General features: G+C 41.9%; 1 protein-coding gene across 3 annotated transcripts in view; it reads right to left on the bottom strand.

The window, feature by feature from the left end:
* Positions 1 to 981: 981 nt before the first annotated feature.
* LOC147880795 (pyrophosphate--fructose 6-phosphate 1-phosphotransferase subunit beta-like) overlaps positions 982 to 11,599 on the bottom strand; it is a 75,491-nt gene continuing 64,873 nt past the window's right edge. The window contains exons 10-18 of one of the 3 annotated variants that reach the window (XM_087370705.1): positions 4,058 to 4,189; positions 3,765 to 3,935; positions 3,522 to 3,637; positions 2,971 to 3,082; positions 2,678 to 2,762; positions 2,391 to 2,435; positions 1,825 to 1,893; positions 1,560 to 1,690; positions 982 to 1,393 (exon numbers count right to left, since the gene is read on the bottom strand). In XM_087370705.1, the coding sequence (XP_087226831.1) occupies positions 1,608 to 1,690; positions 1,825 to 1,893; positions 2,391 to 2,435; positions 2,678 to 2,762; positions 2,971 to 3,082; positions 3,522 to 3,637; positions 3,765 to 3,935; positions 4,058 to 4,189 (813 nt within the window). In that variant the 3' untranslated portion in view covers positions 982 to 1,393; positions 1,560 to 1,607. Of the gene's footprint in view, positions 1,691 to 1,824; positions 1,894 to 2,390; positions 2,436 to 2,677; positions 2,763 to 2,970; positions 3,083 to 3,521; positions 3,638 to 3,764; positions 3,936 to 4,057; positions 4,190 to 11,599 lie in introns of all 3 variants that reach the window. The other 2 variants (XM_087370706.1, XM_087370704.1) reach the window with 2 other exon arrangements.

The following is an 11,599-nucleotide window of genomic DNA, read 5'->3' as shown; positions in this document are numbered from 1 at the left end:
CAAAATTCCTTTAAAATGAGAAGGTGCAATGTTTTGACAACACAAATTTTCCTTGATCTACAAATCCATGAAAATGTGTTGCATCATAAGGACTACATGCATTATCATGACAGAATCCACGGAGTTCAAAGAAAACTCAACTCCCAAGCAAACAATGCACGCTAAAACATGTAGACACTGTCATACATGTTCCATGTCAAAACCAAGCAATCTTTAGTAGTTCACTTTTCAAGAGACGCATTATGCAAGGTAGTAGTCAAAAGTTACATCTCCACCCACAAGACATCCTTCCATGTGATTATTAAACGCTTGAATAGTTTCTTATTTCATACCTACAAGCGGTAAGATCAAGACAGGTTCTTGCCAATGGGTTGCCAAAGAGAGAGGGAGGGGGCAACAAAATGTTCTCATGACAAACCCCTACGCCTCACATCCAGGTATTGGGAATCTTTTCACTGGATTTGAGGACTTGCTGACAGTTCCAACCCAACTTGCTGACAAGTTCCAAAACCACCCCCCAAAAAAAATAAAAAATAAAAAAAATAAAGTATTGGTGATTATAAGGGAGGAAAACTGTGCATGAGTGCATGTGTCACCCATTCACCCAAAAAAATGTGTGTGTGTGTGTGTTGGGGGACAGTTGAGAGAGAGAGAGAGAGAGAGAGAGAGAGAGAGAGAGAGAGAGAGAGTGGGGTATGAGAGAATTGCCTCTTGTAATATGAACAAATATGGATTTCATCAACCACAAACATATATGAGTAGTAGTTGTCTCACTTTGAGACAACTATGAATGTACTTTCTTCTTAATGGAAGGTTCATTTACGAAGTAAAAAAAATGTGCATGCGTGTGTGCCCCCCCCCCCCCCCCTTTTCGGCGGCTGCTTTTTGAAATATAAAAACACATGGATTTCACCAAAAAAGGTGTGTGTAGGCATTGAAATGGTTGGATTCATGTGTGATCCTCAAAAGCTTTAATATAAGATAATGCAAGTAAAATGCCCCAAAAATAGGTTTTGAATTGAGAAAAATAACAACACATCCACAACCTTGCCAACCATTACAGAGATAACATATCTGAATAATTATGCATACATGCACATGTGTACGCCTGCATGCGTTCTTTTCACCACCAGCACCTGTGCGGGCGGGACGGAGGGGACTCTGTGGCGTAGTTGGGGTTGCAGTTTCATTCATGCGTGTCCCTCAAGAGCCCTAAAATAAGATAAAAGTAAAATGGCCCAAATAGGTTCTGAATTGAAAAAAATAGCTCATATCCACAAACTTGCCAACGATTACAAGGATATCTTATATGAATAACTACTTGTTGGAGTCTGGCTGAACTGAGCATGGCAGCAGCTTTCCGTAGTTTCCAGAAACCCAGAAGAAAATCTGCCTGCCAGCATAAAATTATAAGCTGCCACATCTTTCAACGTTGAATTAAGGGAAATATCCTACTCCTGGCAAAGTATTTGATTTGTTTTGGAGTTTCATAGTCTCCTTTCTCTTTCAGGAGGTACAACTAAGCCTTTTCCACTAACAGTTAAGAAGTCCCAGACAACCTTGAACTGAGTTATGTCGTGGCAATTTCCAAATGCTGTTGTAATGCACTAGAATTCAATATGAATTCCCTGCTCCAGCATCAAAGTGTAATTTGTATCACTTGCTGTTGGGCCTGAGAATTGAATTGGACCTGACAAAACCTCTGGACTTACTTAATCTGTGGCTTGAACATCACATCATAAGACCACACACAATGCAGGATATCCAAACATAGCCTTCACAAATGTCAAAAAATGCCTGTTCATATTGACAGAATGAAAATACCTGGACTGCAAAACCTATCTTCGAAAGCCCATTCTTGTCGTATGGAGGAAAATTTTTTGAAAGGAGCACCTGCATTCAACACATTTTCTTAAATGTTGAGAGTCTCTAGCTGCTTTAAAACACTCTTCCTGGTCCTTACATATGCTCTGCTTACAATAGATTTTAGAACAGAACCACGACAAGGAAGTAAGATAACTGAGGGTGACGAATGTATTATAAGTCTAAGCTTTAAGCCATGGATTTTAGTTCAAGTGAATCTCCTCCTGGACATCAAGGACACCCTCCTTTGTACCAACATAAAAAATAAGACTACACTCAAAATGTTACCAAAAGACTGCTCGACAGAGGCCCAAATTTATCTTTGTATAATTTGCAGCCTAAGATGAAAAGCTCTGCACCATTGGACTTATTGAAAAAATTTATTGCTTATTTGCTAAGAAACAAAATAAAAGAAGTCGTCTTAAACTCCAATATCTTTAAAACACCTATTGCACTCTCAGTTCTTACAACTTGAGGATCGAAGATATGCAAATTAACAAAAAATTTGAAAGGGATAATGTGCATACCATCAAGTTCAACCATTGCCTTCTTTATAACTGGCTTATTTTTGCCTGCAATATCACAAAAACAAAATAGCCTCGTAAGTTTTATTTTCAAAAGGTTTACAAAACAGTGTGGTACAAGCTCATTGACAAAACCAGAAGGTTCAATAGACCCTTGCAACCTCATTATACCTTATCATTGATGGAACCTCACCACATACTTGGCTGGACTAATGGCAGATATTCAAAAAAATATAATAGAGCGAAAGTAATACAGCATGGAAATAAAAAACCATGAGTTGTTTTTTTACCCTTCCGTCTCTCAACATCCATGAGCTGAGTCAGGGCAGTTCCTCCAACTGTCCAATTCTTAGCTGGTTCTGTCAGGTTTCCAACCTACAGAGGCAGACCAGGCCTTTCTTTTCATAAAGAAAACCATCCTCTATTTTGAAAGAATAGTTCTTGGAAATACAGACTTGAAGCTCCAAACCAGTTTGGTAAGAATAGATTGGTTGTAGAAGAAACCACAAAATGATATAAATCTCAGTTAACACCCAAAGAATTTTGGAAATAATATTAACACTAATAATTTCCAAATACTTACCGATGCAATAAGACCGGTTTCACCAGCATGTAAAAGAGCACCTGCAGCATATCCTAAAGCATAGCAGTATGTTGCATCAAAGTTTGTAGGCATGCCACACCTTCCTTCATAGCTGCAATCAAAGACTTATTTTTTATAATTAATGTATACACCAGCACCTGCAAATCATGCATCAAAATCCTAATAACGACAAGCTGTGTACAATCAGGGGACAAAACAGCTAAAAGCGATGCATCAAAATCTTTAGTCCTAAAACAAAGGTAAGTCAATCACACAACACGATGTATACACTTGGGGGAAAAAACATCTAACAACGATCCAATCCAAGAATTATCTTTTGATAATTAGGTGTATATATTTAATATCTGCAAATGCTGCATCCAAATAATTACAAGCTGTATACACTCAAGGGACAAAACATCTAAAAGCGATGCATCAAAATCGTTCCTAAAACAAAGGTAAGTCAATCACACAACATGATGATTGTGAATAAATACACCAGCTATTGGACTTGTTGGTAATTTTGCAGTTTTTAAAGAGAGAGCAAGCACCCAAAAAAGTGTGATTGGCCCTTGAAGCTCCCAGAATAAGAGCCTGTACTCTTGCGCCTCAAGAGCTCAGTCTCAACCATACTAATCAGCATCTTTTCAGTCTCAATTTTTGCAACCTTCAAAACAAAAAATAATAATAACAAATTGAGCCAGCCTATCAAAACAAGCTCTGAAGCATTCATGAAAAATATTTACAAACATGGGATATATCAGAAGCACAAAAGTTAGTTCTGATTCCAAAACCTGCACATTTCCGTGGGGATCTCGCTCCAACAACAATTGCTCACAAATACTATCTGGTAGAAAATCAAACAGAGCCCGAGATTGAGGCTGAAGCTTGTTCTTCCAGTGACCATCCTCATCAACTACACCATGAGCTAAGATTTCGTTCAGCTCTGCTATGAGTACTTGGACCTGCCAGTTTCATATGTTGCAAATTTCATAAGAGAGTAAACTAGCTCTACAGAAAGCAGCATAAACCCGCTTCCACTTCATATTACTCTCGTCTCCAACTTTGGTACAAAATCAGTGCTTACCTCTGGAATAAAATCAATCAGGCCCTCAGGAATAAGAATTACACCATAGTTTTTTCCATGCTCTGCTCGTTTTACTATCACATCTGTAATGTAATCTGTAACCTGTTTTAAAGTCTGTTTATAAAGAGCAACCTGTAGAAATCCAACAACCATATCAATTCTTCTATAGAGATTACAATAGTTTGGGAGATATCTGTATGACTTACCTGAAAATGTCACACTGCCAAAACTTAATGCGTAATAAAGCTATTTGTAGATCTTAGGACATGACTGCAGCTGTCCCTTACCCTCAAGCATTTTTTTAAAAAAGGTGTGTGTGTGTGTGTGTGTGTGTGTGTGTGAGTGAGGTGGAAATGCAAACGTAGACAGCCCGTTGGTTGCTGTACATACCTGTCCCATAACTAAATATGCTTGATCATCTGAAGTGTGTTACTCTCAATGTACAGGGAATGTGTGATGGTCGCAAATGGAAACTGATCTGGATGTATATTAGGCAATTGCAGCCTGGTATAAGTGCTTTGCAAGAGCATAATCAGCATATGTATGCTGGTCAAATAGGCCATTTTGCTGGTTATGATATCTTCTATGCTGGAGAGAAGTCCTTTTCTGGTGTGGCTTTTTTGGTAAAGCACGACCTTCAACCTGTTGTGGCTCTCAATGATCGCCATGGTAGATAGATTATTGTTCAATGCCTTGTTCAAGGGGAAGTTTTTGAATTTGCATCGGTTTATGCCCTCCAATCTTCTCGTGATAGAGCTTTGATCTGGGCTGCCATGCATACTTATCCATGGCAACAACATGCCTTCATTTGTGGTGACTTTAATAATGCCCCTCAATCGGGTGACAACACTTCAGGCCACACTCATATGTTGGCTTCTGAAACACAAGCATGGCCTGATTTTTTGCTTCAGTTGCGCCTAGTTGATCTCTGGAAGGAATTACAGCCCATGCTTTCGAGCTATACCTTTCAGCATAATGCTCAATCTTTTTAACGGGCACGCTTGGACAGATGGTATCAGATTTGATCCACAGCATTGTGATGCCTTTACTTGTCAAATTTGGGTTGATCATGCTTTCACGCATTCGGATCATGCTCCTCTTTGGTTGAGGCTTTCCTTACATGAATTTCCCACTGACAGATTGTTGCCGAAGGCTTTATCTAATTAATAATAGTTATCTGTGTGAGGAGAGAGTGAGTGAGAGAGCAAGAGAGAGTGTGAGAGCTGGAAGCTTGGAGCTGAAAGCTTAGTTGCAATAGAAGAAGAGTGTAAGAGTACACCACACTGAAGGAAAGATAAGGTTTTGTCCTAGTGACAAAACCTTAGTAGTCACTAACTATAGTTAGTGAACTAACTGCAGTTAGGGGAAAAAACCTCTTAAAGAGGGAAAAGTGCCCCTAACTAGCTTATTATATTACATTGGTCACTGCTGAATTATATCTATAATTCTAACACCCCCCTACAGTGCCAATGTCATGTACAGGGCTGATCAATCACCAAACGGATATAAGTTCAGGGCACTACGAAATGCCTCAAACTTTTCACGTGGTAGTGCTTTGGTGAAAATATCTGCAACGTTGTCATGTGTGGACACAAAGATCATACTGATCTCTCCTGCATGCAACTTCTCTCTGACGTAGTGATAGTGAACCTCGATGTGTTTCGTGCGAGCATGAAACACTGGATTCTTTGCCACTGCAATGGCACTCTGACTATCAGTGAGAATTGGAGAGGGACCCTCCAAAGACAGATGAAGATCAGCAAATAGACGTCGCAGCCAGACACATTCAACTGTTGCTGTGAAAGCTGCCCTATACTCAGCTTCACATGATGAGGTAGCCACTGTAGATTGTTTCTTACTCAGCCATGAAATGCAAGATTTACCCAAAAAGAAACAATTGCCACTAGTGGACTGCCTAGTGTCATAATCACCAGCCCAATCTGAATCACTGTAGGCATGCATCTGCAAGTCACCCCCCCGGGAAATAGTAAGCCAAATGACTTTGTGCCCTGCAAATAACGGAAGATGCGCTTAACTTCCTGCCAATGCATAGTTTTTGGGCTGTGCATGTACCTGCTCACCTGAGATACTGCAAACTGAATATCAGGTCTAGTGTTGCAGAGATATATGAGGCATCCAACAGCCTGACTGTAAAGTGTGGCATCAACTAATTCTCCTGCATCATGCATTGTGAGTTTCAGCCCCGGCTCCATAGGAGTGGCTATGGGCTTACACTCTTGCATGTTAAATCTGTCCAAGAGTTTCTGAACATACTTGGACTGAGACATAACAGTGCCACGTCTCTCATGAGAGAACTGGATCTCCAAATAAAAGTGAAGCAGCCCCAAATCTGACATGTCAAAGTCGGTCTGCAAATCAGCTCTGAAATCTGCAATTTTTTATTCATTGGACCCTGTGAGCAGTAAGTCATCGACATAAAGAAGGATGACTAATATTTCCCCCCCATCCATCTTGATGTAGAGGGTGCTCTCAGTAGGATTATTGTGCAGCCCCTTGCTGGTCAAAAAGGCATGTATCTTGGCATACCATGCACGAGGGGCCTGTTTCAGCCCATATAAAGCTTTATTGAGCTTACATACTTGAAGTGCATTTGCTGTAATTTCAAAGCCCGGAGGTGGTTTGACATACACCTCTTCCAGCAAGTCCCCATTTAAGAAGGCTGTTTTTATGTCCCACTGATGAACATTCCACTCAAAATGTGCAGCCATTGCAATTACTGATCGGATGGTGGTCATCCGGGATGTAGGAGCAAATGTCTCCTCATCATCTATGCCCTTTTTCTGAGCATAGCCCTTAGCAACCAGCCTGGCCTTATATCTGTCAATGGAGCCATCTGGCTTCCGTTTGACTTTGAATACCCATCGTGTGCCAATGGCATGTTTACCCTGTGGCAAGTCCACAACATCCCAAGTCTGATTTTTTGCAATGGACTGCAACTCATTGTGCATGGCATTCATCCAATGCACATTATCCTTTGCCTCTTCAAATGTGGCAGGCTCCTCCTCATCAAGGAGAGTACCTGCATATGCTGATTCCACTGAATTAGCACCTTCCATGTGCCTTGCTGCACTGCGAGTCCTGCCAGGTAACGGAGCATCAAGTTTACTCTCCCTGAGAGTCTGTAACAGCCAGTTTGGGACTATTTTTGCTGCATGTATGTCTGCGATTTCTTGCTGCACCACCTATTCCACTGCCTGTGGAGGGGGCAAGACATCCTGTGGCAGAACTGAAGCATCTGGAGGTTGCTGTAAATTCTGATTTGGATCAGAAAAATCAGCAGGGGAACCCAAAGCAATGGGTAGCAACCCCTCAAAGACATCCTCTGAAGACGAAGGCATTTGAAATTCAGCCTGAGTGTGAGCTGAATTTTCAGAAAATATCACATCTCTACTTACTATGATTTTGCGTGTAGTAGGATTGTAGAGACGGTACCCCTTGCTTTCTGCACTGTATCCAACAAATATGCATTTGATAGCTTTATCTGACAATTTGTGCCTAAATTCAAGTGGCACATGTGCATAGGCAAGGCATCCAAAGACTCGGAAGTGATCCACTGAAGGCTTCCTGTCATTCCCGACCTCAAAAGGAGTTTTTGTTTTTAAAGCCTTAGTGGGAGCCCTATTCAAAATGTAATTGGCACACATCAAACCCTCTAGCCAGAATTTATGAGGCATGTGTTTGCTTTTCAGCATACATCTGTCCATCTCCATGAGGGTTCTATTTTTCCTCTCAACTTTGCCATTTTGCTGAGGGGTCAGCCTGACTGTGAGCTGATGCACAATACCCTTGCCCTTGAGAAAAGCATCAAATTCTGCAGATAGGTATTCCCCACCTCTATCCGTGCGCAATGTCTGTATCTTGAGTCCGGTTTCATTTTCAACCATGGCTGAAAAGTGTTTAAACACCGTGAACACTTCAGATTTCTTTTTCAGCCCATAAACCCAAGTAAAATTGAAGTAGTCATCAATAAATGTAACAAAGTAGAGATGACCACCCAACGACGGAGTCCTCATGGGACCACAGACATCACTGTGTATAAGCTGCAATTTGCGGACAGCTTTAACTGAACCATCCTTCTTGAAGGGGAATCTATGCATCTTACCTAAAATGCACCCTTCACAAGCATGTGGAGGAGGTATCTCAAGAGGTGGCAATGCATCAACCATTGAAAACTTCTGAAGTGTCATCAAGCTGTTGTAATGCATGTGGCCATATCTGGCATGCCATAATTCTGCATTTTGCATGGCAGCTGTAGGGGTAGAAACTGCCAGAGCATGGGCTGCTCTTTTCTCAAAAATATCAAGCTGAAAAAGCCCACGCAGCAGAGTACCAGATAACCTTAAGGCATAGTCAGCTTCCCTGTCTCGAACAGCACATTTGTCATCCTCAAAGATGACCTGAAATCCCCCTCTGTTAAGAGTGGACACTGAAAGGAGATTTTTGGTTATGCCAGGCACATATAAGACATCTGAAAGTCTGAAAATTGAGCCATCAATGGCAGTGAACTCAACCTCTCCTGTGCCACGTACTGAATATGATGAGTTGTTGGCACAAGTGACTTTCTTACCAACGGGAGGTGGATGCAAGGAAGTAAAAAGACACTTCCTAGAAGTGATGTGCTTGGATGCACCGCTGTCAAAATACCATGTGTTCAGTGTTTCATTAACACTGAAAGCAGATGCATCTGTAGAAGAGTCAAAGCTGCAAGTCAAAAATGCATATGTATCATCACTGCAAGAGGCTGTACTATCCCGAGCATCTGGAACAGCCAACCTAGAATCTGAAATGCAAGATAAAAAGGCATAATCATGTCCAACAAAGTTGGCTGCAGCATCCCCACTGTCAGATGCATGAGGGGCTGAATCTGAAACAGCCATACCTGAGCTGTTTTTCTTTTCTTTTGCAAGCCTTTTCCTGCATTCTGCCATGTGATGACCTGGCTTTTTGCAGTAGTGACAAAAACCCTTCTTTTTGGGCTTACTTGCATCATTTTTAGCCTTTTGTGAAGGCTGTCCTGACCCACTGGAAGGCTGATTTACTGATGTCTTTGCCTGTCCCTTTGTTTTTTATTTAAATTTTGAGAGCATGGCTTGTTTACCTGCACGTGAAGCCAAATTTTTCCTGGTCTGCTCTTCCTGAAGCAGAAGTCCTATCAACTCATGAAAAGAGAGGGGATTTGCACCCCCCCTCAATGATAAGTTCAGCGAAGTGTGAAAGCTGAGATAAGACTCAGGAAGAGAATTCAGAGTGGTTGTAATCATCTCTGAATCAAGAATAATTTCATCTATGTTTAGCAATTGCTCTCTGAGATCCTGTAGCTTTGTGAGGTGGACTGACATGGAGTCACCCTCCTCCATATGTGTATTGCTCAACTCTCTTTTCAAGAAAGATACCCTTGCATCATTCCGAGCTGCATACATGCTTTCCAAGATATCCCACGCTGCCCTGGAGGTCTTACACGACCGGATATGCGGAATGATAGATCTTTTCACTGAAAGAGAGATGCATGACAAAGCTAAGGCATCCCGTGAATCCCATCTCTTCTGCTCTGGAGTAGTGACTGTAGCTGCACCAACAACTTGTCCTGCAGCTGCACCCTGTGCACAACCTCTTCCACCTCCTTGCTGAAGAGGGGTGGCAGGTGCAATATCTGCTGGTCGGATCTCATCCCCATTGACATAATCCCATAAATTTCGAGAAATCAGAATATTACGTACCATGAAACTCCAGAGGGAGTAGTTGGTACCATCCAACTTGTCTTCTTGTGAAAGACCACCGAACTGGAACTCATTCTGATTTTGATGGGCCATTTCTGAGAAAAAGATTGAAGCAGATACAAAGCTGAATTCCCTTACTGGGAATGAAATGCACAACTCCCAAAAAACACAGCCAAGCACGGGCTGTAAATGCAACTTAGATTTCTGTACTTGCACTGTCAGAAATCTGTCCAAGCATCAAAAACTCTCCAAAACCTGCCAAAAGTGCTTCAAACACTCCAAAAAATGCTCTCCCAACACAAAAGCCCCAATTTGTGGCTTGAAATTGCAACCAGAAAGGGGCAAAATTACTAAAAGCCCCAAATCTGCAATTTTTGAACAAAAGCCCCAAATTTCAGACTAGATCTGCAGATCTGTCTGTAAAAGCCCCAAATTTCAAACAAAATCTGCAATTTTGCTCCAGATGTAGCTCCGAAACTGCACAATGATTGCAATGTCTGCAATATACAAAATGCCCCAAATGTACTCCCAAACAACTGAACCAAACTATGGTTTTCTGCAAGATGTGCCTGCCAAAGAACACCTGTGGCTGAAGGAAACCTGTGAAAATCTGCAAATACAGATCTGCAAGTACAGATTGTACGGATGAACAGATTGTTGCCACACGTGTGGTACTGAAGGAATGCACGCAGATCTATGGAAGGTACAATTGGTACGGTACAGTACGGACTGTACGGTACAGTACGTACGGACTGTACGGCATGTACAGAACTAACAGCGCAGGTACGGAATCAATCTGTACGGCGAATCTGTACGGACGTTGCAGCGCAGGTACGGCGATCTGTACGGAAGCTATACGAAAACTATACGTCGAATCTGTACGGACTGTACGGCGACTGTACGCGGGTTGTACAGAGATGGTACGGAAGCTGTACGGCGACTGCACGCGACTTGTACGGAGGTTGTACGGGTGCAATACGTCGGGATTCCGTACAATCGTACGGACTGTACGGACGAGTTGGAGCAAGCTGAAGCTTGAGGTAAAGGGCTGGAACTTGAAGGGAGCAGGGAGCCCGAAGCTCTTGAACCTGCTCTGATACCAAATGTGAGGAGAGAGTGAGTGAGAGAGCAAGAGAGAGTGTGAGAGCTGGAAGCTTGGAAGCTGAAAGCTTAGTTGCAATAGAAGAAGAGTGTAAGAGTACACCACACTGAAGGAAAGATAAGGTTTTGTCCTAGTGACAAAACCTTAGTAGTCACTAACTATAGTTAGTGAACTAACTGCGGTTAGGGGAAAAAACCTCTTAAAGAGGGAAAAGTGCCCCTAACTAGCTTATTATATTACATTGGTCACTGCTGAATTATATCTATAATTCTAACAATATGGAGCATGCTGACTTTAAAGCCTTGGTCTCTGATGCTATTCAACCTCTCTCTCGTCGGATACGCATTGGTTTGGATTATGCCTGGCAAGCTTTTGTTGCTCGGATGCAAGCACTTATTCGAGATTATGGCAAATCCTATATTCAAGCCACAAGGGAGACTGTAGCACATGCCAAATTTACTTGTCAAAGTTTGACTGAGCTTGCTCATCTTCGCCCTTTGTCTTCAGAGGAAAGCATGCTCTTATGTCAGGCTCAATTCTCTCTTCAATCCAATGATCGCAGAAAGCTTGCTAAATGGGAAATTCAATCCAGACAACGGACATTTTGGGATAAAGGATGCTCTTCCAAGCAATTTTTTAAGAGTTTACACTACAAAAGACAGGCTGCCAATATCTGTCGGATCCGGATGCCTGATGGTTCTT

Source organism: Dipteris shenzhenensis, chromosome 32, assembly GCF_047967505.1.
Source record: "Dipteris shenzhenensis isolate YYH24624 ecotype China chromosome 32, Dip_SZ_1.0, whole genome shotgun sequence".
NCBI lineage: Eukaryota > Viridiplantae > Streptophyta > Polypodiopsida > Gleicheniales > Dipteridaceae > Dipteris > Dipteris shenzhenensis.
This window is presented reverse-complemented; position numbering and strand designations above follow the sequence as displayed.